Source organism: Convolutriloba macropyga, chromosome 7, assembly GCF_964194025.1.
Source record: "Convolutriloba macropyga chromosome 7, txConMacr16.3, whole genome shotgun sequence".
Lineage (NCBI taxonomy): Eukaryota > Metazoa > Xenacoelomorpha > Acoela > Convolutidae > Convolutriloba > Convolutriloba macropyga.
Window position 1 is genome coordinate 47,578,971 of NC_134474.1, and position 25,974 is coordinate 47,604,944.

Consider the following 25,974-nt stretch of genomic DNA (forward strand, 5'->3'; position numbering starts at 1 on the left):
TGTTTTCCACCTGATCAATTTAGTGCTGATGACATGAAAGCCTTCCAACTATATTAAAAATTTAAACGCCGTTTTAGAATTGAAAAATTATTGTAAGCTCAATTAAAACTTAGTTGCTCTGGTTTGTTGTTGGTGTTGTATTTTTTTTTTAATCTTTCCACAGTACCTGTGATTTGGAGTGCCGATAGAACACAAGCAGCAGCAGCATATCCACAGTAGCAGTACCCTATCTGTTTGTGGAAATGAGGCCACATTTCGTTAAACTGGCTAGTCCCACTCTCTTCCGCCTCAGCCAACATCTGCTGGCCTCTCTCGCTCTCCAGAAGAACCCAGGACTGTTGCTTCTTATCTTGGTTATTACAACCAGGCATAGTTAGTAATAGTTATAATAAATATAAGTTGTCAACTCTTCTGCTGTCTTAAAGGTACGAGTGATTGACAAATAATGAAGAAGTTTTATACGTACGCTGTCTTTGATTAGTCAAATTTAGTTGGATATAAAAGTTTTAACTTTCTGTTCAATATACCGAAAAAGCAAACCGAGCTTTTGTTTTGTTCTTGAATCAAATGACCACCTAAGTCTGTTCAAAAAATGTTTCCTGTGACGAAAAACAAATTATGAAGGTCAGAAACTACAATTTGTTAGCTCGGTTGGTATAAATAAATCTTTAGAGTATAATGTTCGAATTAATTTTAAATTAAACATGATATCTGATATAAGTTGTCATACAATACAACAGGCGTTTAGTTATCGGCTTAAACTTGTTTGCAACTCAACAGGTAATCCAAATTATTAATACGTTTGCGTAAATTTTTCTAATAGAAAGAACGTACTTAGTGCGAAACGCATTTTGTGTTAATACACGCCAAAAGTAAGAACACAAATTTGATCAAATTCATAAACCGCGATTTGGTTTTGTGGAATTACAGGTCTAATAAAACAAGTCAAGCTGAAAATCTTTGCAAATACAAAATGCAAATTTCTTAAAATAGAAGAGTGCTCCAAATATTTGAGAGCGTGACGCTCGATTTTGGAGCAAGTCAAGCGTCAAACACTGGAACACATTTAGCCGTCCAAGGACTCTCAAGCAGGGAATCGCCTTTTTCCATGTTTTGCCATTCACTTATGGTCACTATAGTGCAAATAATTCCTCAGTTATGCAAAGCCGTTATAATTGAACGCAACATAAGTTAAAGTCTTGTAGCGTGCACATTGGGTGAAAATATTCATCCAAATGCACGCAATGTAAGTGAAAATTAGAGTTACTATCTTTCCTCTCCCTTCATGTCATAAACCAATGACACACGCCTTAAGCCGGTAATAAAATGCACAATAACCGATTTGCATAATCACCCAAAGAAAACGTCCCGACAAAAACGATCTGAAAATTGAATTTGGCAGTGTCCTGGTTAATTTTATCATTTTTGTTCACAAATTTGACTGACTGGAAAAGTTCATGACATAATTGAATTCAAAATCTTTTTTATTGCCAAAAGTTCTCATGTTGAATGTACTGAATTATTATAATCTTCGCATAATTTTCACATCAATCAACAAAGGTATGTGGCGTTTGTTTACCTATGTTCCGATCCTCTTTTATCCTCGTTTTTGACACAACTTATCGCCAAACAGAGCACTGATTGTCATATCGTAAAGCGTTAGTTATTTGATTGAGCTTTAAAGTTTGATTGGGTTCCCAATTACGGATCTTCGAGGTCAACAACCGATCTAATATAAATTCTCGTAGCGTGCGAATAGGAAAAATCTTCAAAATATGATAAAAAAAATAGACAAATAATTGACTGAAAAAACTTGAAATTTACTTAAACATTAATCTCATGAAAATTCCATAGCCAAATACCATGTATTGTCCTGAAATTACCAAGAAATCAAATGAGTTTTTACCACTCAAGTGCATTTCTTAACAGACTAACATTTTATCATTCTTTCTGATTATAAATGTACATTCTCCCACAATTTTGGTGCTTTTGAAAAAAAAATTGACAAAAACTGTGCCGACTACTGTGTTTAGCATTTATTGTAGATAAATGTCGTAAATAATCCCTAAAAAAATTATCTTAGCTATATTGTACACAAGAGAAAAATTGTTTAATTGACCAAATAAGTCAGCGACCTATATAAGTGATTGATGAAACAGAGGCACACATTAGCGATATATATCAACGAATGATTATACAGTAAACCTACGTTACCAACATACGTCCGCAAATGTCGATGCAGCATCACACATTAGTGGCATTCATCAGCAAATTCTGATAGAGCAGCATACATTAGCTACATGTACCGGCAAGTGTTGACACAATATCACACTTTAGCGGCATTTATCAGAAAATTTTGATACAGCATCACATATTAGCGAATTGAAACAGCAAATGTAGATTTAACCCGATACATTAGCGTTTTTCATCAGCAAAAGTTGATACCGCGTCATAAATTAGCGATAGACATCAGCAATTGTTAACACACGTCAACGACAGCGCCTTTCATCAGCAAATGTTGATACATCAACATACATTTGCAACATTCATCCGCAAATGTTGACAAAGCATAACACTTTAGCGGCATGCATCAGCAAAGGTTAATACAGCATCATTCTTCAGTGAAAAACATCAACAAATGTTAACACACGTCAACATCAGCAGCTATCATCAGCAATTCTTGATACAGCAGCATACATTAGCTATTAATATCATATATCCGCAAGTGTTGACACAGGATCACCCTTTAGCGGCATTTATAAGAAAATTTTGATACAACATCACACTTTAGCGAATTGAATCAGCAAATGTAGATTTAGCCGAATACATTAGTGGTATTCATCAGCAAATGTTGATAACGCGTCATAAATGAGCGACAGACTTCAGCAAATGTTAACAAACATCAAAGTCAGCGGCTTTCATCAGCGAATGTTGATACATCAACATATAATAGCAACACACATCCGCAAATGTTGATACAGCATAGCATATTAGCGGCATTCATTAGCGAATTCTAATACAGCATCATTCTTTAGCAACAAACATCAGCCAAGTTTAACACACGCCAAAATCACAGGCTTCCATCAGTGAATGTTGATACCTCAACATACATTAGCAGCATACATCCGCAAATGTTGACAAAGCATAACACATTAGAAGCAAGCATCAGCAAACGTTAATACAGCATCATTCTTTAGCGACAAAAATCAGCAAATTTTAACAAACGCCAACATCAGCGGCTTTCATCAGCACATGTTGATACAGCAGGAAACATTAACGACATACATCCGAAAATCTGGACAAAATATCACACATTAGCGGCATTTATCAGAGAATTGTGATACAGGATCACACAATAGCGAATCAGCAAATGTAGATTTAGTCGAATACAATAGCGGTATTAATCAGCAATTGTTGACGCAAAATCATAATATAGTAACAGACATCAAAAAATGTTAACACACGTCAACATCGGCGGCTTTTATCAGTGAATGTTTATACAACAACATAAACTACCGACATACATCCGCAAGTGTTGACAAAGCATTGCATATTAGCGGCATTCATCATGAACACTAATACAGCACCATTCTTTAGCAACAAACATCAGCAGGTGTTAACACAGTTCAACATCAGGGGTTTTCAGCAGCGAATACAACAACATACATTAGCAACAAACATCCTCACGTGTTGACAAAGCATAACACATTAGCGGCATGCATCAGCATTGGTTAATACGGCATCGTTTGACGTATTTGATAGAGCATCACACATTAGCGAATTGAATCAGCAAAAGTAGATTTAGTCGAATACAATAGCGGTATTCATCAGCAATTGTTGATGCAGAATCATAATTTAGCAACAGACATTAAAAAATGCTAACACACGTCAACATCAGCGGCTTTCATCAGCAATTGGTGATTCAGCAGCATTCATTAGCGACATACATCGGCAAGTGTCGAAACAGTATCGCACAATAGCGGCACTTATCAGAGAAAATCGATACAGCATCAGACATTAGCAAATCGAATCAATAAATGTTGGTTTATCCGAATACATTCAGCGGTTGTCATCAGCAATTGTTGATACAGAATCATAATTTGGAGACAGTCTGCAGAAAATGTTAACACACGTCAAAGTCAGCGGTTTTCATTATCAAATATTGATACATCAACATAAGTTAGCAATATACATCCGTAAATGTTGACAAAGCATAACACATTAGCGGCATGCATCAGCAAATGTTAATACAGCATCAATCTTTAACGAAAATCATCAGCAAATGTTAACAAACGTCAACAATCAGCGGCTTTCATCAGCAAATGCTAATACAGCAGCATACATTAGCAACATACATTCGCAAGTGTTGACACAATATCACACAATAGCAACGTTTATCAGAGAATTTTGATACAGCATCACACATTAGCGAATTGAATCAGTAAATGTAGATTTAGCCGGATACATTATCGGTACTCTTCAGCAAATGTTGATACCGCGTCATAAATTAGCTACAGACATCAGCAAACGTTAACACTCGTCAACATTAGCGGCATTCATCAGCAAACGCTGATACAGCAGCATGAGTTTGAGACATGTATCCGCATGTGTTGACACAATATCACAAATTAGCGCATTGAATCAGCAAATGTAGATTTAGCCGAATACATTAGCAGTATTCATCAGCAAATATTGATACAGCATCATAAATCAGCGAAATATGTCAGCAGATGTTAAAACACGTCAACATCAGCCGCTTTCGTCCGCGAATTTGATACATCAACATCCATTAGCAACATACATCCACAAATGTTGACAAAGCATAACACATTAGCGGTTTGCACTAGCAAAGTTTCATGCAGCATCATTCTCTAGCAACAAATATCAGCAAATATTAACACACGCCAACATCAGCGGCTATGAATCAGCAATTCTTGATACAGCAGCATACATTAGCTATATATATCATATATCCGCAAGTGTTGACACAGGATCACACTTTAGCGGCATTTATAAGAAAATTTTGATATAACATCACACTTTAGCGAATTGAATCAGCAAATGTAGATTTAGCCAAATACATTAGCGGTATTCATCAGCAAATGTTGATAACGCGTCATAAATGAGCGACAGACTTCAGCAAATGTTAACAAACGTCAAAGTCAGCGGCTTTCATCAACAAATGTTGATACATCAACAAAAATTAGCGATATACATCCGTAATTGGTGACAAAGCATAACCCATCAGTGGCATTCATCAGCGAATGTTAATACAGCATCATTCTTTAGCGACAAAGATCAGCAAATGTTAACCCACGTCAACATCAGCTGCCTTCATCAGAAAATTTTGATACAGCAGCAGCAAACATTAGCTATATATATCAAATGTGGGCAAGTGTTGACACAAGATCACACTTTAGCGGTATTTATCAGAGACTTTTTATACAGAATCACACTTTAGCGAATTGAATCAGCAAATGTAGATTTAGCCGAATACATTAGCGGTATTCATCAGCATTTGTCGATGCAGAATCATAATTGAGCGACAGACATCAGAAAATTTTAACACACGTCAACATCAGCGGCTTTCATCATCAAATCCTGATACATCAACATAAATTAGCGACGTACATCCGCAAATGTAGATTCAGCATAACACATTGGAGGCATGCATCAGCAAATGTTAATACAGCATAATGCTTTATTGAAAAACATCAGCAAATGTTAACACGTCAACATCAGCGGCTTTCATCAGCAAATGTTGATACAGCAGCATACACTAGCGACATACATCCGCAAGTATTGACACAATATCACACAATAGGGGCATTAATCAAAGTATATAGATACAGCATCATACCTTAGCGACATGAATCAGTAAGTCTAGATACAGCAGCATCCATTAGCGACATTCATCAGCGAATGTTGATACAGCAGCATACGTAAGTGACATACAACATCAAATGTTAACACATGTAAACATTAGCGACATTCATCAGCGAATAATTATACAGCTTCATTCGTTAACGACATTATTCAACGAATAATGATAAAGCATCACACCTTATCAAAATACATCAGCGAACACTGATGGAGCATCATATTTTTGCGACGTACATCAGCAAATGTTGATACACCAGCATACAATAGCGACATACATCAGCGAATATTTAAACAACAGCATACAATGGCGGCATACATCTGCGAATGTTGATACAGTAGCAGGCAATAGCGTCATACGTCAGCGAAGGTTGTTACAGCCTCATACATTACAACATATGCTAGCGAATGTTGATACAGCATTAGCTGTATTTCAATATTTTACCACTCATTGTTAAAAAGTTTTACGGTGCCAGTTGTTACTCAGGAATATACTTTTTTGTACTTTATTTGAAAAACTGAGAATATTTCAAGCTTATCTTGAAAGAGATTCACGATTAAATACTAAATGCTGACATTCGGTTGACCAGAGAACCGTTTGACCAAAGAAAAGTTTTTTGTTGACCAAAGAAAAGTTTTACTCAGATCGTCAACTATGAAAACTGTGAAAGTAACCTGTACCACACATTTGTTAAACTTTTTGACTTTAAAAAATGTTATTATTGTGATATTGAGCTTGCTTTCGAAAATGTAAAATGGACTATTGTTGTTGCAATCAAGAGATACACTTCAAAAACCTTTAACCACAAAAGTGGAGGAATGTGAAGTTCAATTCTCCTCGTTGACAGGGTGATCCGCCGACAAGTAATAAATGAGAATTTCAGCCCACAAATTTATCATAACTAGACAAAAAATTCCATTGGTCGATAAATCAGTTGTTCGATAGACCATTATCTTTTGATATGCGGTCGGGTGGCGCTCCACTTGGCTTCTCTGTGGCCGTTCTCCTTGGTTTCTAAGGGTGCAATCACCGATAGAAGTTCGTTTCGTTACAAAATTTGAAATTAACCGTGCAGTATATTTGTTCTCTTACAAAATATCCTTTTAAGTTTGCCGATCACAGCTTCAGATTAACTTATCTACTTTCTCATTTTTCGTGACTTGTCGGTTGAATTTTCTTTTTTTTATTTGTTGGCTATATGTCCTATCGGCCAAACGTCTTCCACTTTTTTAAATATCGGTCTCCAAAACTATCTTCCTAAGCTTATTCACTGGAACGCTGTAAATTTTTGTCAACATATATAAATGAAGCGGAATCGTTATTGTTGCTGTGAATTATTGTCTTTTATAAACATTGTGGTCAGCTTAAAGAATATTTAAAAATATTTGTTTAATTTTTGTCCGCTATGTACCTTGATGAAAATGTATTCCTTATCATTTCAAATAAAAATGCTCTCCTAATGGGAAGCTCCATAAGAAACGATTCAAACTACAACATTCTGTTGCTCTGTTTATCGGCCATAAGTATAGGTTTTTAAAGTCGTTTTGAGTCTAGCTCAACTTGATCACGCATCTCTTGGGGTCAATTTCACATTGAAATTACGAGGTGACACTCCGACGAACCCAACCACAGGTGTCAAAGAGGGTTTCTCATCTCCAACAGCTTCTATTTTGTACTTCCTCACTATGGAAGCGAATGCCGAGAATACTTCCATCTTAGCAAACCCCTCCCCAAGACAAGATCTAGCACCCATTGAAAAGGGGATAAGACAAGGATGTCGCTGAAACTTTCCGGACTCATCCAAGAAATTTCCTGGATCGAAGGATCCGGCATTCTTCCATCGCTTTTCGTCCCTGTAAAGGCACACTAGGTTAGGTATCATTCTAGTGCCTTTCGGGATGCGATAGCCGTGGAAATTTTCTATATCCTCATCTGCGGTGTGATCAATTGTTGAATAGAGCATAGGATAAACGCGCATAGTTTCATTAATAACTGCCAATGTATAGTCACAGTTACTCTGGACTGATAATGGAACAATTGGACTTTCAAGGTCAATTTTTGGTTTCAGCTCCTGATAAACATTTTCCTGAATGTCTGGGTAATGAATCATAACTAATACAAGCCAAGAGAGGGTATTAGTTGTTGTTTCCTGGCCTCCTAATATCAGGTCAACAAGGACACCGTGGGCACCTTTCTCATTGATTGTTGGATCGTTTTCGATCAAAATTTTGTCCCAGATATAATCAGACACACATTCCGGTTCTCGATTTCTGGCGTCTTGAGTTGAGTTTGGCTTTGTCTCTAGGAAATAGCCCATAACTTTGTGTTCGAATTGGGCTCTCAATGAAAGGAGTTCTTTCCCGATTGGCATGTGACGAGCAATGCACGTCGGAAGAATCCAGTGAATGCCCGTAGGATTCTGCAGTTCGGCTGTCCTGGCTAAGAAGTAGAAAGTTTCCAGATACTTTGGATCATTGTAGTCAAAAGTCTTATTGAAGACCATTTTGTACATCACGTTGTTTGTCATGTAACCTGCCAGTTGCTAAAAAGTGAACATTTAACTGTAAGAACAATTATGCTGGTTATATGGAAAATTTTCAAACAATATTTTTAATTCTTTTTCAATTTTAATGTCATTTAAAAGGCAAGAGCGAATTTTGGTTAGTGTTCTTGTTTACTATCCAAATAAAACATTGTTGATGATTCAAATAATTATTGCGGACACCTAGCAGAATGTGAAAAATCCCAGCGCCAAAAATCATATTTGCAGAATTAAGCGGTTTATAAAATCGATCTAATAATTAAAAATAATCTTTTTCCAGAAAAAGTACCCAAACAGTTTTAAAATTTTGTTGAGGCGACTCCAAATGTGTTTTTTATGAGTCTGCTCAGTCTTAAACCAAAATTACGTACCAAATTGTTGGATGGAAAATGGTTAGGTTAATCGTGGAACTAAGGGATCGAAAAAACATGATTTTCGTCATTCGTATTCACGGACAAACGTAATAAAAACCCACGACTTTGAGCATTCAATCGGGCTAAAATTTTATAAACTGACTTAGTTACTATTATCTTAGTAACTACTTCAGACCCAGTTCAGAGACTTAATTGTTCCTGTGTGCAGTGATATGGGAAAATGTAAAACTGTTAATTATCTTTTAAATCCTCAATTAGCATTGCAAGGGACTTTTCTGAAATTTATCACTAATAAGGTTTCTTTCATTTTCGTGTAATTACCAAGATGCTAATTATCTTGGTTAGAAACCGAGGGTGGCAATGATGGCATGGAATTTTGTGACGAGGAGTGGGATCTTTAAGCATGGTCATAAAAAATAGCAACAAACACTCGTGAGAAATTACTTTTAAAAAATGATATTTGCCACTTGATGAAAATAATTTAAAAAGAATTGAGTCCAGATTGCTATTGCTTGTCCTCTATGGGTTGCAAGAGCCGCCGGCATTAGCTAAATAAGAAACGTTGAATATTGAACAACAAAAAATGAATCTAATCCTCTTTGATCCAAACTATTTAGCAACAAGTAGAATCTGCAAGTGTAAACGTCCACATTAGCAAATAAAGCAGCTGTTATCAGACTTAAGGATTTACCATTTGTGTTAAACGATCAACATCATATGTTCCCAGATCTAACTGGACGAATTGGCATTGACTTTGTTTGCAATCTGGTGCTCAAATTGTTTATTGTTTTTTTTTTGTTTTTCCATATAATGTCCTATCTCATACGCCCCACTTCATTGTTCCGACCCCTCTTGAGTGGGGGAGGAACTATATACTCAAATGGGTTTTTTTTGTTCAGTCATTTTTGGCCGATCGATATATTAATCGTAGAGAGTTGAGACTGGTATCTTTAGAAAGCTTGTCCAGCGTAGAATGTGGAATTAAAAAGATTTTTTTGATTTTCGTTTTTGACAGGGAGATATCGAGGTTTAAACTTTCGAGCAAATAGAGTGAATTCCGTGATTTCATTCACCTTTTTTCGGAATTTTCGACTAAAATTTTGCACATTTGATAAAATTTAATAAAATTTTTCAGGAAAATGTTGTTGATTTTACGTTTAAAAACAAAATATATTGTCGGTTATTTTCATTGAATTTTTTTTTGTCACAAATTCCGGCTAAATATTTCACAAAATTCAGACTTTTTCATCAAAAACAGCACGAAATAAGTTCCTTTAGTCCACTCTGATTAAATTTGCAGGAAGTGCACACCCAAACACCACTAACACAATCTTTGTAGACTGAAAAGGGGGCTAATTCCACTTCAACTTCCGTTGAGAGTGCTCTGTAAATAAAAATTTGCCGTTTTTTGCTAACTTTATTCGTTGAATATCAAAAACGCAGCATTTATTTCTGATTTTTTAACTAACAGAAAATCTATATCAATGACATTCCAAATATTAAATATTCCTAATGGACAATCAGCATTAGCAGAACTAGTTCTGTACCATTCTTGGACCGTTACAATCCAAAAATAATTCGGATTGTCGTCAGTCGGTTTTTTATTAAAAAAATTTGATCTTTTTTATATTAATTAAATAACAGAACATTTCAAATCAAAGCTCACTAGTGATAGGTCTTATTGGCTTTATAATTAGCTCACAACTAATTTATCTAGTTGATTGCGTGAAAGCTCATGGTCATTTTGATTTTGAAATAAAAAATGGCTTATTGAACTTTGCCTCCATTTTTCTCTTAGTTTGGTCATTTTGGAGCTCAGTGTCAGCAATCAAAGAGTGCTCCTTCTTTCTGCTGAATTCAAGTGTAATCCTTATTGCGGTTTTACGCCTTATGTTATGGTGTTTTGGCTGTGATACTACTAGATTTCACAATTTTTTAAAAAATTCAAGGGCTTTCTTTGGAAGAGTGGTTGAACTTATTCAAATTTTTCATTTTGTAATTAAGGGCGTTCATGTCTTTGGAAAAAAATTTTTTTCGAAAAAAAACAAGTATTACATAATTTTGAATTTTGTTCTTTTTTGTCTAATTGTTGCTTATTTTCAATAATGAGTGGCCAAATAATACATTATCGATTTTCGACGAAGGTGCAATCGAACATATTTTTTGGGCCAAAGTATGGCTTTACGGCTTCCAAAGCATTTTCTGGCAAGTTTTAATTGATTTTTAGTTTGTTGTCTATTTGTTTTTCTCTTTGTAACTGCATAAAAAATCAAATACCAAGAGTTCTTAATTCCCGTCTAAAGAAGTTTTGGTAATTGTAAACCATATGGGATATTTTAGTTGAATCCTAATGGCTTTCATTACTTTTTCTAACTCAGCGAATTTTCTAACTTTAAATTTTCTGTTCTTTTTTGTCTAATTTTTACCAAGCTTTATTATGAACTGGTGAATAACTATTTTTTTCTGGTGAATTACAAGTTATTTTGTTTATTTTCAGTTTTATCTGACGCTATTTTGACTTTGTTATTAAGTTCTGTTTTTTAAAACGGACTTGTTATAAATCATTTGATATAATAAATGTTTGTTGTTGTTGTTTGATTTTGCCGTTCGTCTTCGCCCGCTTTCCTAATATTGGCATATCTCATCAACCTAATGAATCATTTTTTACTCCACTGAGTTATTTGCTTTGTAGGCGATCTTTTCGTTCATACACCAGTATTTTTTGAAAAATACTTGAATTTTTTGTGTTTTTCCATCTGTTCCTCATTTGGTAGACAATTATGCCAAAGTTGTGGATGAGCGGGGTCGGCACCTTATGTGCGATTGCACATTACCGAGCCGCCTTGTTTCATTCAATTAGCATTTTTGCACCTACAGCAATCATTCCGGAATTTTTTGATATTGTGTCCAACACCATTGTGATATAAATTGATCGGTTTGTTTTGAATGTCGTTTGATTCAAGGATAGCTTTTTCGATAAACAATTGTTCACCTCAAATAGCTCGAGCTCAAAAATTTCATTGATTTGCTTTTGCATAGTGTTAAATTTTCAACCATTTTTCTTTCAAAATTTTTTTTATTTTAAAAAAGGTTCTCGAAAAATTTCTGAAAGATGAAAAATTTTTGAGCTAATAAGCTTGTCCAAGTTTAAAATGTGAAACTGTCTATGACGGTCAATCTTCAAATTTATGATAGGGTGAAGGCATAAATTCTCTCTGTACAGAAAACGCTTCTCTACACAATCTACGATAAAATGCATTAAATTGCTTAAGTTTTTTGCTGGTTTTGTAATGTTCATCATTATCTTTGGAGCTGGACAATAAAGCAAAATAACCAGAACTCATTGTAGGATCCTACGTAGGCCTAAATTGTCCAAGATTGCTTCACTTTTGCTGACAAACGATCCTCAATTTTGTGAAAATTTTGATTTATATGTTGCTTAATGTTTTTCATACAAATTATAAAGCAACCCTTTTTACAGGAAATGATTCCTAATGTTGCATGAGAAATTTTTGTGACTGTTTAGAGTGGCTTTAAAAAAATCTCAAACATGTAAATTCGAATAACCCCAAGGTTAAAGTTACATATTATGAATCAAACATACTACATCTTTCCCTTGAATAACTAAACATAATAACAATAAAAACTAAGGTTCAGTTTCTAGTTCTCGTGAATTATGTTATGAAAATAAACTTTTAAAGCCTTCAATTTTTTTGTCCATTGGAACTCCTTCGTGTCTTTTTTGCATCTGTTCCTTTGATTCTTTTTTAAATATTTTCTTTGATTTTTCCTTTCTTAGAACTCTTGGACGTTTATTCCATTTCCGAACAAAGTTTCTTATAATTGAATTTTGACTCCATTTTGATTTACATTTTTTGTGAGAGAAAAATCATATGTACGATTATTAACTTTAATTTGAACGTCTCCGATTATTCTGAATTTTCTTTGGTCTTGTAGGTTTGTTTGTTGGACAATATCGAAAAGTCTATTTAATGAAGTTTTTGCTATTTGAATTTCTGCGGGAAGTATTTTATTTTCAAGAAGTAGTTTACCCGTAAGCATATATCATCCTTCTTGTCTTCTTTCTCAATATGTTTCATAAACTTCTCCACCTCTGATTCCACCATTCCACCGTATGTATTCCGCCCAACGCCCATACTCCTGAAGATTTGAACGACAATTTTTCTCTTGCCCTTCCATGCCTCTCCGGAATCGAATGCTATGCCCTTGTCCAGTTCAAACAAAGTGAAAAACCCGAAGACCTTTCTACTGTTAAACCGACTATCGAAGAGAATCTCCTTGATGATGTCAAAGTCATTGACCCATACATCCCAAATATTTTTGCCCACTATGGACAGAGACACCATAGGTCCATAATCTTTGTGAAGTTTTTCCAGCTTTCCTATTAGGTGTTCATCCATGGAGACACTGAGTAGATTGTTGAGTAGAGGGAGGGCAATTGGTCCAGGGGGGAATTTGGATGGTCTGGATTTGGACCAGAACCAGGCCGTCACTAACCCAGCTGCTCCAGCTAGGTAATATTCTGCCATATTGCGCGTTCTTAACAAAAAGCTATGTGAAGCTGGTCAATGTTTGTTTTAAAGGGCAAACAAATCAGCAAATCTTGATGTTGAAGTGTTTAGCAAAATTATCATTCAGTCAATGATCATTTTAGACTTTGATATGTTTTAGCTGACAGCCGCTCTGATGAAGGTCTGAATGATTGGTCTTAATTTCAACTTGTTATATCATTCAAAGGTCACTTCAGTTCAATGCTCTAAATATATTAAAAGATACTAAATTTACTGAACAACTGATAATCTAGGTGTCGTACCAGATATCTGATTATTGTAACCATTGTTGCCAATCAAATGGTTTAAACTCCGCTAATATGGATTAGGCTGCAACGTTTGTGATTTGATTCTATATTAAACAGACTTTAACTCAAACTGAGTCCACAGGTTGACCAAAGTTAAAGAACTTATGAAAGAAGGTTTGTTCAGCTTTAAACGATTAAAGGACAGCATACCAAACAAATATCTGAAGAATAAGCTCAGAAGTATGGTGAAGTGCGCTGATGTATGATTGTTCCAAATTTTGCCTTTTCTGAAGCCTAGGTATAACATAGCTTTTGTCAATTTTTATCGCGTACAATTTTCAAGACAACCATTAGTTTTCCAAGAGTTTGTGACACTACTTATTGAGCGCGAAAAACAACGTCCTAGTGACCAGGTCAAAAAGTTGAAAAGTTGCAATATTTCAATGTACAAAAGTAGTATGATATATAAGCGGGAAGATGGGGATATCCTTCGAGATCATTTTGGTATAGGGATATAACTGATCCCGCAGGGGAGACCTTTTATGCTAAGAAACTGGTAATTGCGCTACAGGTATTTGTCTGGAAGGCTTATTGTTGGTATATATACTTCGCACTATTAGTGAGCCATTCTAGTTTGTGAGCTAGATATGGGTGATCCTTCAAGTTAAAAGAGTTGTATTTTCGCTACATGTACTTGCGTGGCACGCCTATTGTCGGAAAATAATCATCCAGGAGGGGGAGGATATCCTAGGAGGTAAAATTTTGATAATTAAGATTCATTTTGTCAGAAAGTTATTTGGTGGAAGGGATGGCCAAAACGATGGCAACCATAGATCTGAAAATTTTTCTTGAAATTTACCTGCAGATAAGGAACAATTATCCAAAATATGATGAAAGGTTTGTATTTTTTGGCTGACTCTCAATACCGTGATCATGATAATTATTTGGAGTAAATATTGAAACTCAGACTGTTAGGAGGTGTAATTGGAATCGATAAATCATCGCTAAACAATTACTTCAAATCGTTCAAAATAATTCGACTGGATGCAATACTCCATGACGCATCGGGGTTTTATAGCAGAATACAGTCCTAAAGACCCTGGATACTTCTGTGTGTTACCCTGGCTACAAACAAACGAATATTTGGGTCATATCACGGGAATGGCTCTTTTTCGTTTTTGTGAAGACGTTCAAAAAAATTTATTTTCAGTTTCTTGGAAGGCTGAAACAAAAAAATATTGTTATAAAAACTGGTCTTGTTACAAAAAACTAGTTTAATAAAAATAAAGTTATCGCTTCTTTCAAATATTTATTCGGACACAATTCTTTCCTTCCGCCAGTTTCCTACAATTTACTTTCCGCTAGTGAGTTAGTTGTTTACTAAATTTTGACAAGGTTTGTCTTGGAACAGCGGCACTAATCTGTACTTGTTTCTATCACAAATCTTTGTCGCAATTAAACTTTAGTTACCAATACGGAATTTTTTAACAACGGAAAGAGAATACAGAATCACTTCAAACAACGAGGAAACAATGAGCAAAAACGAAAGCACAGTGGTATTTCGGTTGGATCAGACTGCCATCTAATGAAGCGTCGAGTAGAGAAGGCGGCTTCTCCAGTTCTTCTAGTGAAATTATCTTCAAGTGTTACAGTGTGCAGTTACATAACGAATGATAATCAGTTGAAATTGACATAATTAAAAGAACAGAAAAAAGGATCACGGGACAGAATACTCTGTGAAAACAACAGATTCTCTGCAACACTGAGGAAATTGAGGCACTGAAGAAACATATTTCATTACTTGAATTTTTCCAAATAAGCCACCCTGTTGCAACAGGAAATGAGGAAATTGAAACCAATATCTTTAGCTAATCCCAAGTGGCCAATACTAGTTCAGGTACCTCTGGACGATGACACTGTCCTTGATCAAATTAAAATGTTTGTCACTGACGGCAACGTAGAGTCTAGTGCAGGCAAACTACTAAGTATTATAAAAAAGACAATAAAGACTCCAATTATACTACTTATGGCAACGTAGATTCTGTTGTCTACTATGGAAGTGGTTATGGCATGTAGGCATATCATAAAATGACTTAAAAAAGACGATAAAGACTCCAGATATAATACTTATGAATTCTTTTGACTGAAAGAAAGGATAACAAAAACGCAATATAAATTTAAACATCTGAGTGCCAATTCGATTTTGCGATTGTCTCCTTTTCAGGTGAGTGTTGTGGAAGACCAGATGGAATCCGCTACTGCCGGGGATTCGAAAGTTTCGGTTTCTGATGAGGAAGATCACAAGAGGCATTTGTAGATTTGTAGAAGCATTGTAATTCTCGCCTACCACGTTGCAAAGTCGTTCAATTTACTCAAATTGTAATAATACCTTTTTATTGTATTTTCATTAAACAGGCTTGTTTTCTAAACCCGATCGTGACGATTCAACATTTTGGTTTTCATTGCTTTCATGCACTGTTGGCTACGCTCCTCCAAATACAAAGCTATGAACAAAAATTGTCCACTAGCGATATATTTTTTATGGTTGATTGTAATCCTTCGTGTTGTAGATCAACAGAATTTATATTTCAAATGATATTAATAAATTCATTTTTACTAGTTCTGAGTTTTTTTCTACTACTTCTACCAACATGAGCAACTAAAGTTTAGCACAATAGAGCGTATAAGTAACAAATTTTTACCTAGCTCATTTGAAAACTCGTGATTGACGATTCTTGTGGAAAATATTTCAAGGGACAAAGAATTTTCAAAACTGGCAACCGCGGACGCCATAGAAACGTTATTGTGAATTATGTTATGCAAAACTTATTTCAGCAGACTAAATGGTCAAAAACAATTGATCTGAACACAACCCGTTTTAATTTGTTCAATTCGCTTAAAAACAAACAGCACCTATGTTGGAAAACAGTTAGACAACAAATATTTGTTGAAGAAAGCTATGAATTTGCAGCAAAACAACCTTTTTAGACCCTCATTTTTGAGCTAGATCCAAAAACGGCACAGTCCTTGCGTTACTTTTCAAATATTGTACAACCAGGTCCAACAATTGTTTTATCTACCTTCCTTCAAAGTGGTTATAAAAACTTGACAGATGATAGCGAAAGAATTGTGTATGCTAAAACAAATGCTCGCGCTGTCCGGGAGCAACTCCAGAAAGTTTCTCAAAGAAGCACCAGTTTTAAAAACATTTTGGTGAATGTTTGCTCAATGTGATAAATGAAAATGCTCCAGTAAACAAGCAGCTACTAAAATATCAGGAGAATTCTTTTCAACTATTATTATTGAAGGAATCAGTCTGACGAAAAAGCGAAATATTTTATCCAAAAAATTAGAACTCCTGTGGGCTTTACGATTCTAGTGTTACATTTGCTTAAAGGCCATTTAGGGCATTAAGAGGAGTTCGTTTTGATCCTTAAAGAATGATCAATTCAACAAACCCAACCAAAGAAGAATCTTTGGATAAACCAACTTATCAGCAGAAAGAAACTCAGTTAGCACTCCTACAAAAAAACTAATCCGAATTTTGAAGAAAACAATGAGAATAAAAGACAAAACGCAGACACTAATGTGGTTACTGATAGATTGATCAGGAAAAAAAGAGTAGCGGCAATGCAACAAATGATTTAGACTCTGTAATAATCGAATAGTCTTTTAGCGACGACAGTGAAATAGTGCCAATAAGGAAAAAATGGAAAGAGTCAGTATTTGAAATAATGATAAAACTGAAAGTGGGGAATGAAAACAAAACAAAAAGAGCAGCATTTTTTTAAAGGAAATTTTTAAATCCAATAGTTTATCTAGCACTGAATAGACTAATCACTTCCATATTGACGATGAGCTCCAAGGAGTAGAGCTAACAAGTTTTTTGTACAATTTACATAAACCCACATAAAATGAATTCCAAAATCTTGAGTGACCTTGATATATCAGCCGACCTGGTTTGTAAAACTCACGCAAAAAGGTTCTTGAACAGTTTAGCAATGAAAAAAAACGTGAAAGAACAGTCAACTCCAAAACAAAAAAACAACAGCAAATAAGGAAGAAACGAAAAATAAGGAAGAAGATATGAGTCAAAAGAGATAAAACGAGAAAACCGAGAATTCATGAAAGGTACAAGAAGAAAGACAAAGAGACGCGTCAAAGGGACTGTGATTTCTATGGAGCAAGTGAGGAAACTTGAATAGCTCTATTAAAAAGGACCCACTCCATTTGGAAACGCAAAAAGATTGCAGAAATAGAGAACGCTATCAATGAAAAATTAAGAATTAAAATGCTATCAATGAAAAATTAAAAATTAAAATTCTGGAAACGAAACAATCATACAACAAATACCGTTCACGTCGCCTCATATTTCCAATACTCAAAGTGCGTTTTTTCAAACAATTAAATCAGATCCGTTCCGTTGATCTAGCATATGTTGATAAACTTACAACCGTGGTGTATAAAATGTACTGGTGACTGTTCATCAAGGTATTCCAGGCGGAGCCACCGAAAGCGAAATATGCCACAGAGACAGCAAAGATCTTCAACAAGGTTATCAAACTAAAGCCACTTGCACTAAACGCGCGGAATTCATTTGTTTAGTCCTTTAACTGACAAAAGGTCTGCCTTTGAGTGTTCAGTGACATTTAATTTTTTAATATTATAAGACTGAAATAGAATACTATTAACCAAAAACCTTCAAGATGACTCATAGTTTAGTATTTTGTATGTTTGCTTAGTTTTATCGACATGGCCTAAACAGCTAATGGGAACATGGAATTAAAATAAACATGGATTTGATGGAGAATAAACTGATGTTGACAATTTGGGCCGCTTAAATTTTTGTTTTTTTTTTCATCGTCATGTGCACGCGATCAATTTTTTGGTACTATGTTTACATTAAGGAGAAAGAGGTTAAACCCGAAAAAAACGCTGATTTGGTCGCAAAAATCGGCAACACAGATATTTTACTTTATTGAAGATCGCTTGCAAATCAAACTACGCTCAACTTTGAAAGGTAAACGGAGTTGATATCTACAGTTGAATCTGCAGCTTTAATAGTTGGTTAAATTACATCAAAGTCTTTAGACTTTATTGGCCGAATAATAAGTATGATAAACAAGCCTATCGTCAAGATTGTCAGCGGTTTAAGCTTTAAACCAAACATCATTCAGCTTACATTGATTGCTGTTAGAGACACGCAATATGGCAGAATATTACCTAGCTGGTGCAGCTGGGTTAGTGACGGCCTGGTTCTGGTCCAAATCCAGGCCATCCAAATTCCCCCCTGGACCAGTTGCCCTCCCTCTCTTCAACAATCTACTCAGTGTGTCCATGGACGAACACTTGGCAGGAAAGCTGGAACAACTTCACAGAGAGTATGGCCCAATGGTATCTCTGGCCATAGCGGCTAACAATGTCTGGGATGTCTGGATTAATGACTTTGACATCATGAAAGAGGTCCTCCTTGATAGTAGATTTAACAGTAGGAAAGTATTCGGGTTCTTCAACATTTATGAGCTAGACCAGGGCTTGGCATTCGATTCCGGGGAATCATGGAAAGCGAAAAGGAGGATCACAGCTCAAATTTTCAGAAATATGGGTGTTGGGCGCAACTCATACAGTGGAATGGTGGAATCGGAGGTGGAAAAGTTGATCAAACACATTGGGAAACAAGAAAACAAAGATGATATATGTTTGCGGGTATGTTGTCAATCAAAGTCATATATAGTCCGTAATCATGCAAAATATTTTGTGATTCCCTAGCAATCATACAAGGAAGGTACAAAAAGTAGCATATGATGTGCATGACATCATATATGATCCAATCTTTGAATAGTTTGAAGAAGCCTTGACTTAGGTAGAGCTTTGATAAACCCTGCTTAGTACTAAATCAGAGTCAAAAGCCGATCTGATCAGAATCTGAATCCAAGGATCAGAATCCAATCAACGTCAGAATCCAAAAGAAGTCTTTTATCTATAACCAAGATACTCTTCTCATATATTAGACTCTAGAAACAAAAACGATTTTTTGAAGGCTTTTTCAATTCAAAACTCAGCTCAACTGGAAAACACCGCATGAATATCAACACAATTTATTGCGATGAAGAATTTTGTTTAAAAAACTAGCTTAAAAATTTATTTCCAAAACTGGAATTCTTAATTGGTTCTCTTGGAATCTAAGTAGCTTGAAAAAAATCCAGATTGTCAGCAGAAAAGTTTTTCTCAGACCCGTTTTGATAACCCGTGTTGACCTTTCTTGACAACAATATCCAAGAACCATACATGATTCCATACAGGCCATACAGGAAGCTCCTTACAAGATCTTGCCATGATTGCTAAGTTTTGCATGATTTTTATAGTTTTTCGGCCAACTGAGAGTTTGGAATGCACGAATGTGCCAATTAAAGCATATGAGTCATGCAACTCAACAAGGTCACATCCTTGATTCCTGTATGTCATCCATGGCATCCAACGTTTTATGGCAAATTCTTAGATACACTTTTAGGGTTTTGAGGACAAGGTTTGCACTTTCAAGCACTAAAAGCACCTTGCATTGACCTCAACGGGGTCAAATCTATGGTTTCTGTATGGCATCCAAGAAACTTAAGTATTTTGAAATTATTCGGAAAACAAGAAGCGTTTTTTGTCATTTGGTTCTCAATTTAAAGAATTTGTCATCTGGAGTCACAATTTTAAAACCCAGTAAAACAAAGAAACTCTTCTAATATCTTTTCAAATCAGTTGAAAGTTTTAAAACAAAGAGGATAATTCTTAAGATAATTTTTCTATCAAATTTTCCTAAAATCTTTATATATATATATGTATGTATGAATATATATATATATATATATATATATATATATATACATGTATATATATATATATATATATATATATATATATATATATATATATATATATATATATATATATATATATATATATATATATATATATAATATGAAAAGAGAAAGGAAGTTCCACACACGCACAGGGAGAGAGAGAGAGAGCTTTGTCAAAGCAGTGATTTTAAGCACATGAATGCAAAATTTTGGTAAATCGCTAAGTCTTAACTCCATATACTTATTATGATTCTCATGGAATTGCAGCACAATAATGGGAGGATAATAATGAGGATAGTGATCACAATAATGGGCATATTGAAGTGGGGCCCACTGGTAAAGATCCAAGTAATCATATGTGATAGATCCAAAAGCCAGTTAATTCAATTCATTATTGTGCTATGAAAATCGATATCCATATATTACTTGTAAACTTAACTGGAACATAGAAAAGGAGACTTTTTGAGAAGACTTTTATTTGTTCTATCTAATATAATTGAAAAGGAAGAACAGATGCCACAACTTTTGACCTGAAAAGTTGCCAGGAAGAACTTGATAAATAAAGTTTATTGTAAGCTCTGAGTTCTCAGCCTAAAATGTGCTTTCTGAAACGTTTTCTTGTTAATGAGCATTTTTTTAGTTCACTATAAGCAGCTATTTAACCCTCTTTTGAATTTTTTTTTTCATTTTTCAACAACATTTTGAGTTCTTTTCTGCAATTCGTTTTGTCTTGGCCCTTACATTTGTTTTTTTAAATCAAACTAATTGGATCAAATGAACGTTTTAGCAAGCTATTGGCTACATGGCGAACAATGTTGTCTTCAAAATGATTTTCAACCATTCTTTCGACTACACCGACCCAAAATACTTAGAGATATTTCACTACCTAACACGAACATTTGAGCTGCAGAACCCTAGTGGAATACATTGGGTTTTACCACTATGCATTGCAAGACATCTTCCAATTTCAAAAGAATTGCTTTCATTACGCTCCCAGTTTGAAGCCGAGATGATGGGATATTTCCAAGCCAAGAAACCAACTTCAGTTGAAGAGGCAGAGAACCGTGAACCCCAATGTGTTGCAGACTACATGTGGGACAAGATTATTCTAGAAAACGATGCGACAATAAGCGAGAAAACTGCTCACGCCATAATAACAGATCTGATTTTGGCAGGTCAAGAAACGACAACTAATGCAATTTCTTGGCTAGTATTAGCCATGGTTCATTACCCAGATGTCCAAGAAAAAGTTTACCAGGAGCTGAAATCAAAAGTTGGTTTTGAAAAACCTCATGTGCCGTTGTCAGTTCAGAATGAGTGCCATTACACAATGGCAGTTATTAATGAAACCATGCGATTTCATCCTCTCGTTTATTCAACACTTGATCACACCGCAGATGAAGATATCGAAAATTTCCACGGATATCGAATCCCTAAAGGGACAAGAATGTTTGCCAACCTGGTTTGCCTCTACAGAGACGAAACACGGTGGAAGAATGCAGGTTCCTATGATCCAGAGAACTTTCTGGATGATTCTGGAATCTTTCAGCGTCATCCTTGCATGATTCCCTTTTCAATAGGCGCCAGATCTTGCATTGGGGAGGGGGCTGCTAAGATGGAAGTGTTCACGGCGTTTGCTTCCATTATGAGAAAGTTCAAGATAGAAGCGGTGGGACATGAGAAACCCTCTTTGACACCTGTAGTTGGGTTTGTTGGGGTTGCCCCGCATAACTTCAATGTCAAACTAATTCCACGAGATGCGTGAATAATTGTCAGACCGATTGAATTGTAACAATGGGTTTTGTGTTTTCAGCACGTTTGAACATCTTAATCTTATTCAGTTCTTAATCATACTTCTGGTGTGCTACACACCTGAGAAATCTGCTTAGCATATGAATCTGTAAACTTTAAAATTGACAGCGGATGTGCATGCGACTTTATTTTCAAGTAGATCACGACGGAAATAATTTATCATTTTTTTAAACATCGTGATTTTTAGACGTTAAAATTGCATAAAATTTGCAAAATTGAATTAAACTTACAATTTCAGTTTACTTACATTTAGTAACCAAATTTTTTATGTAAAATCATTGCATATGTAAATTCGATCTTGTTTAAAATTCATACTGGATAAGTTTATATTTTGTCATAGAAAATTTTTTTAACATATATTGTAATAAAAACATCATTATTTGAGCCGGACTTAGTGCTAAGTGAATTTCAGTACTGGGCAAGTCTAATTGCAGGTCGAATTTCAGTACTGGTTCAAGGCTACAATCATGTCTTTTTAATGAACTTGTCAGACTCGTGAAAGTCTTGCCAAGTAAATCCAATTCTTCACCGAGAAATGGCCAGTCGAAATTCGAATAATAGCCAAGTTTAAAAAGCATCCAAAACAGGTCCAGAAAACGCAAAAAACATACATATGTATATATATATATATATATATATATATATATATATATATATATATGTGTGTGTGTGTGTGTGTGTGTGTGTGTGTGTATGTGTGTTAGTGTTCGTGCTGGACCTATTTACTGATGTGATTTCCAATTTGATCCCGTCTGAAGAAATCTTTAATTGGCAAAAAATAATTTACAATTGACTTTGACATAGGTTTAATTTGGAAACGAAAAAGATTTTTAAACTGTCATTTGCTGAAGAAGAAGCATATTGCTACACTTCTTGTGGTGCTTTTGAGCAGGCCTTGTCAGTTTCTCAGTATCTTTTTTTCGTTTGAAGGAAGACTTGAGAAAACTTCATTGCATATTTATTCTGAAGCCTTTTTGATATCTGGCCAGAAGTTTTGGAATTTTTTTGGCTTTTTAGGGTCTGACCTTTTGACGCACTAAACTGAGTGCCAGTCACACAGGAACAACTTATAAAAACATTTAAAAAACTATTAACCTATGGCATCAGAAATCGGAAATGGAGCCAATTGACTTTCTCAAAACTTTTCAATATTCTGTTTTCTTGTCAGAGATGTCTTAGTGAGGGGTGAAGTAGAGTTAAAGTAAGGTGAAAGGCAAAAGTTCAAACAAACACAACAAGAAAAAACAGGGCATGGCGTGAGTGAAGACGCAGACAAGGCGTAAGACAAACACATGTCAAACCGACGCGCAGAAATTCGCACAATAAAAGAAGTGAAAAACAAAAAAAAAGTTACAACTAAAGCGCTCAGAAACGAAAACAAAAAGTAAGTTCGCCCAAAAAAAGCATAATGGGCCAACGAAGCTAAAAAAACTCAAAACCGTCAGCAAAAAGCAACCAAAAACACAAGAAATTTTAAAACAGCTTTTGCCAAAAAGCCTTAATAATGGGAAAAAGGCTTAAAAACTCATATTAAACCAAATTCGTTCAAATTTTTCAGCAGAATTTTTACCATTAATTGCTTTATTAAAAAGCAAAATTTTGTTGGAATGTTGAGTAGCAGCGGAATTTAAAAACATTTTTAGTGTTATGTTTGGAACTGTTTTCTTATGGATATCGATTTAAAAAGCTCTCTTTGCAAATTTTATAGGAAGTGAAATGGAAAAGTTTTTCAAAATGAGTAAATTTTTTCAAAATTGAGCAAATACACTTCTGTGATCTAAATTGAGACAAATAGACAAAAGATAAGACATTGATGAAAAACAAAGCGAAAGTACAACAGATTTTAGCAGTTAACCCAGATAACTTCACAAACTTTATTATCAGTATAATTGAGACGGGTTTTATAATCAATATACTTGAGAAAAAATCCTAAAAGCGCATCAAAATATATCAGATAAAAACTTTTTCTTTTTCAACGTCAACATTGAAAAGAGTACACCTTTTTGAAACGATAAGAAAAAGTTCCAGGACATGTTTTAGCCTCTTTGACCTTTTTTCAATTGCTACAAAGGTATAATGTTCACCGAAAGAATGTCAATCTAAACATACTTTTTGTCAAAAACGTCTATTTAATGAAAAAAAAACATTTTCTTTTTTCTGTTTATTGAATAATTTAATGCGCGATGTTTAAAAAAAGCATAAATGGCTTAATCTTTTCAAAACAATCACGATAAAAAGTTCTTAAACATTTTCAGTTTATAGTTCAGATCTACTTAGTTTATATAGAAACAAGGAAGCTCGGTAATGTGCGTTCGCAATTAATGTTCTGACCCCGCTCAACAAAGTTTTTGACTAATTTCTCCACCAAATGAGGAGGATATAGGCAACTTTCAAAAAATCATTTAATGTTCAAAGAAAAAATGGTGTATTCATTTAAGAAATCGCTTGAAGCTCTAAAACTATACAAATGAAAAAAAACTCATCAGGGGCCGAGTATACCTGCCATTAATGAGAGTAGGAGACGAGACAAACAACAAAATCAAAAACAAAGGTAAGTATTACTTACGACCAAAACTCAATGTCTATCTATTTTTTCTTTAAAAAAACTCAACGAAAATTCAAAATAGGATCAGGTAAAAATTAAACTAAACCAGATGACTTGCATTCCACCAAAAAAGATATGGGACCTGTCCTTATTGAGACTAATTAGCAAATGGACAGAAGACAAAAAAGTCAAAATTAGAAAAAAAATGTTTACACTTTTTGAAAACAATTAAAAAATAAATGTCAGAATGTCAGTAAAAATAAAAAGCAATTAGCTATCAACTAAATTGATTCACTGGCTTCGTTAACAACCTTTTTTCCAAACCCTTGACACCCGTTTTCATTTTGAAGGTCACACTAGTAAAAAGAAGTTCAAATAACGCCACAAATTAAACTAATATATTAAAAATAATCAAAATACTTAGTAAAATCTATTAGACCTTTTTAGCGCCTTTAAGTTGATATTCTACTTGCCATTAATGTGCATTAATGTGATGATCAGACAAGATAGCAAAATAGATAATCAAAAGCTCGAAAATGTCAAAAAAAACTTTATGAAAACTAAAATTATCAACGCCAATAACAATTGTTTGAATAAAACAGCATTGAAGACCACATTTTGATTCACTTCAAAATATGCAACTTTGCAAAATTCCAGAGCTAAATTGGAAATTGGCAAATCTCAAAGTCCTATTATTTTTAATGAAAACACTTTTTGTTATAGGCGTATGGCATAGCAACCGTAAGCGTTCATCTTAGAAAGGATAAATAGTTTAGTTTGTTACTGATTAGGAAGCCAATTGTTCATGTCATTGGTAAAACTGCGTCAAAAAGTATACACTGGTACCGCAAACATGCAGAACCAAAAATTTCATGATCAATTTTATACAAATGGTGCCGGACCCCAGCCAAAAAACCATATGATTTCCGCTCAAATTATTATATATGTTCCCCTTTGCACCTAAAATTTTGACTGATCAATCATTGTCTTTTGATTTGAAACCATTCTATTATGTAAATAACATAAAAGAAACAAAACAATGCAAAAAATGTTTCAAAAATATATGCGGCGCCCCATTAGAATCCGATTAATTTTTGATCTATAAAACTCCAGAACAACACCAAAATTGTTTATGCTGTCATTATTTTGACAT

At 34.7% G+C, this 25,974-nt stretch overlaps 2 protein-coding genes across 2 annotated transcripts; one reads left to right on the top strand and one right to left on the bottom strand.

Moving 5' to 3' along the window:
• Nucleotides 1-1,366: 1,366 nt before the first annotated feature.
• LOC142342329 (cytochrome P450 2C21-like) lies at nucleotides 1,367-22,582 on the top strand. Its single transcript, XM_075393626.1, has 3 exons — nucleotides 1,367-1,560; nucleotides 18,844-19,322; nucleotides 21,252-22,582. The coding sequence occupies exons 1-3, from the start codon at nucleotides 1,503-1,505 to the stop codon at nucleotides 22,227-22,229; spliced, it is 1,515 nt and encodes a 504-aa protein (XP_075249741.1). The 5' UTR covers nucleotides 1,367-1,502; the 3' UTR covers nucleotides 22,230-22,582.
• LOC142342328 (cytochrome P450 2C30-like) lies at nucleotides 7,256-13,637 on the bottom strand. Its single transcript, XM_075393625.1, has 2 exons — nucleotides 12,850-13,637; nucleotides 7,256-8,423 (listed from the first exon to the last, which is right to left on the bottom strand). The coding sequence occupies exons 1-2, from the start codon at nucleotides 13,345-13,347 to the stop codon at nucleotides 7,446-7,448; spliced, it is 1,476 nt and encodes a 491-aa protein (XP_075249740.1). The 5' UTR covers nucleotides 13,348-13,637; the 3' UTR covers nucleotides 7,256-7,445.
• Nucleotides 22,583-25,974: the final 3,392 nt, after the last annotated feature.

Coding starts and splice junctions, on each gene's coding strand:
- LOC142342329 (XM_075393626.1), top strand. CDS start 1,503: ATGTTGAATGTACTGAATTATTATAATCTTCGCATAATTTTCACATCA. Junction 1,561..18,843: donor TTTCACATCAATCAACAAAG/GTATGTGGCGTT, acceptor AATATTACCTAG/CTGGTGCAGCTGGGTTAGTG. Junction 19,323..21,251: donor AAGATGATATATGTTTGCGG/GTATGTTGTCAA, acceptor TGAACGTTTTAG/CAAGCTATTGGCTACATGGC.
- LOC142342328 (XM_075393625.1), bottom strand. CDS start 13,347: ATGGCAGAATATTACCTAGCTGGAGCAGCTGGGTTAGTGACGGCCTGG. Junction 8,424..12,849: donor AGGATGATATATGCTTACGG/GTAAACTACTTC, acceptor TTCACTTTTTAG/CAACTGGCAGGTTACATGAC.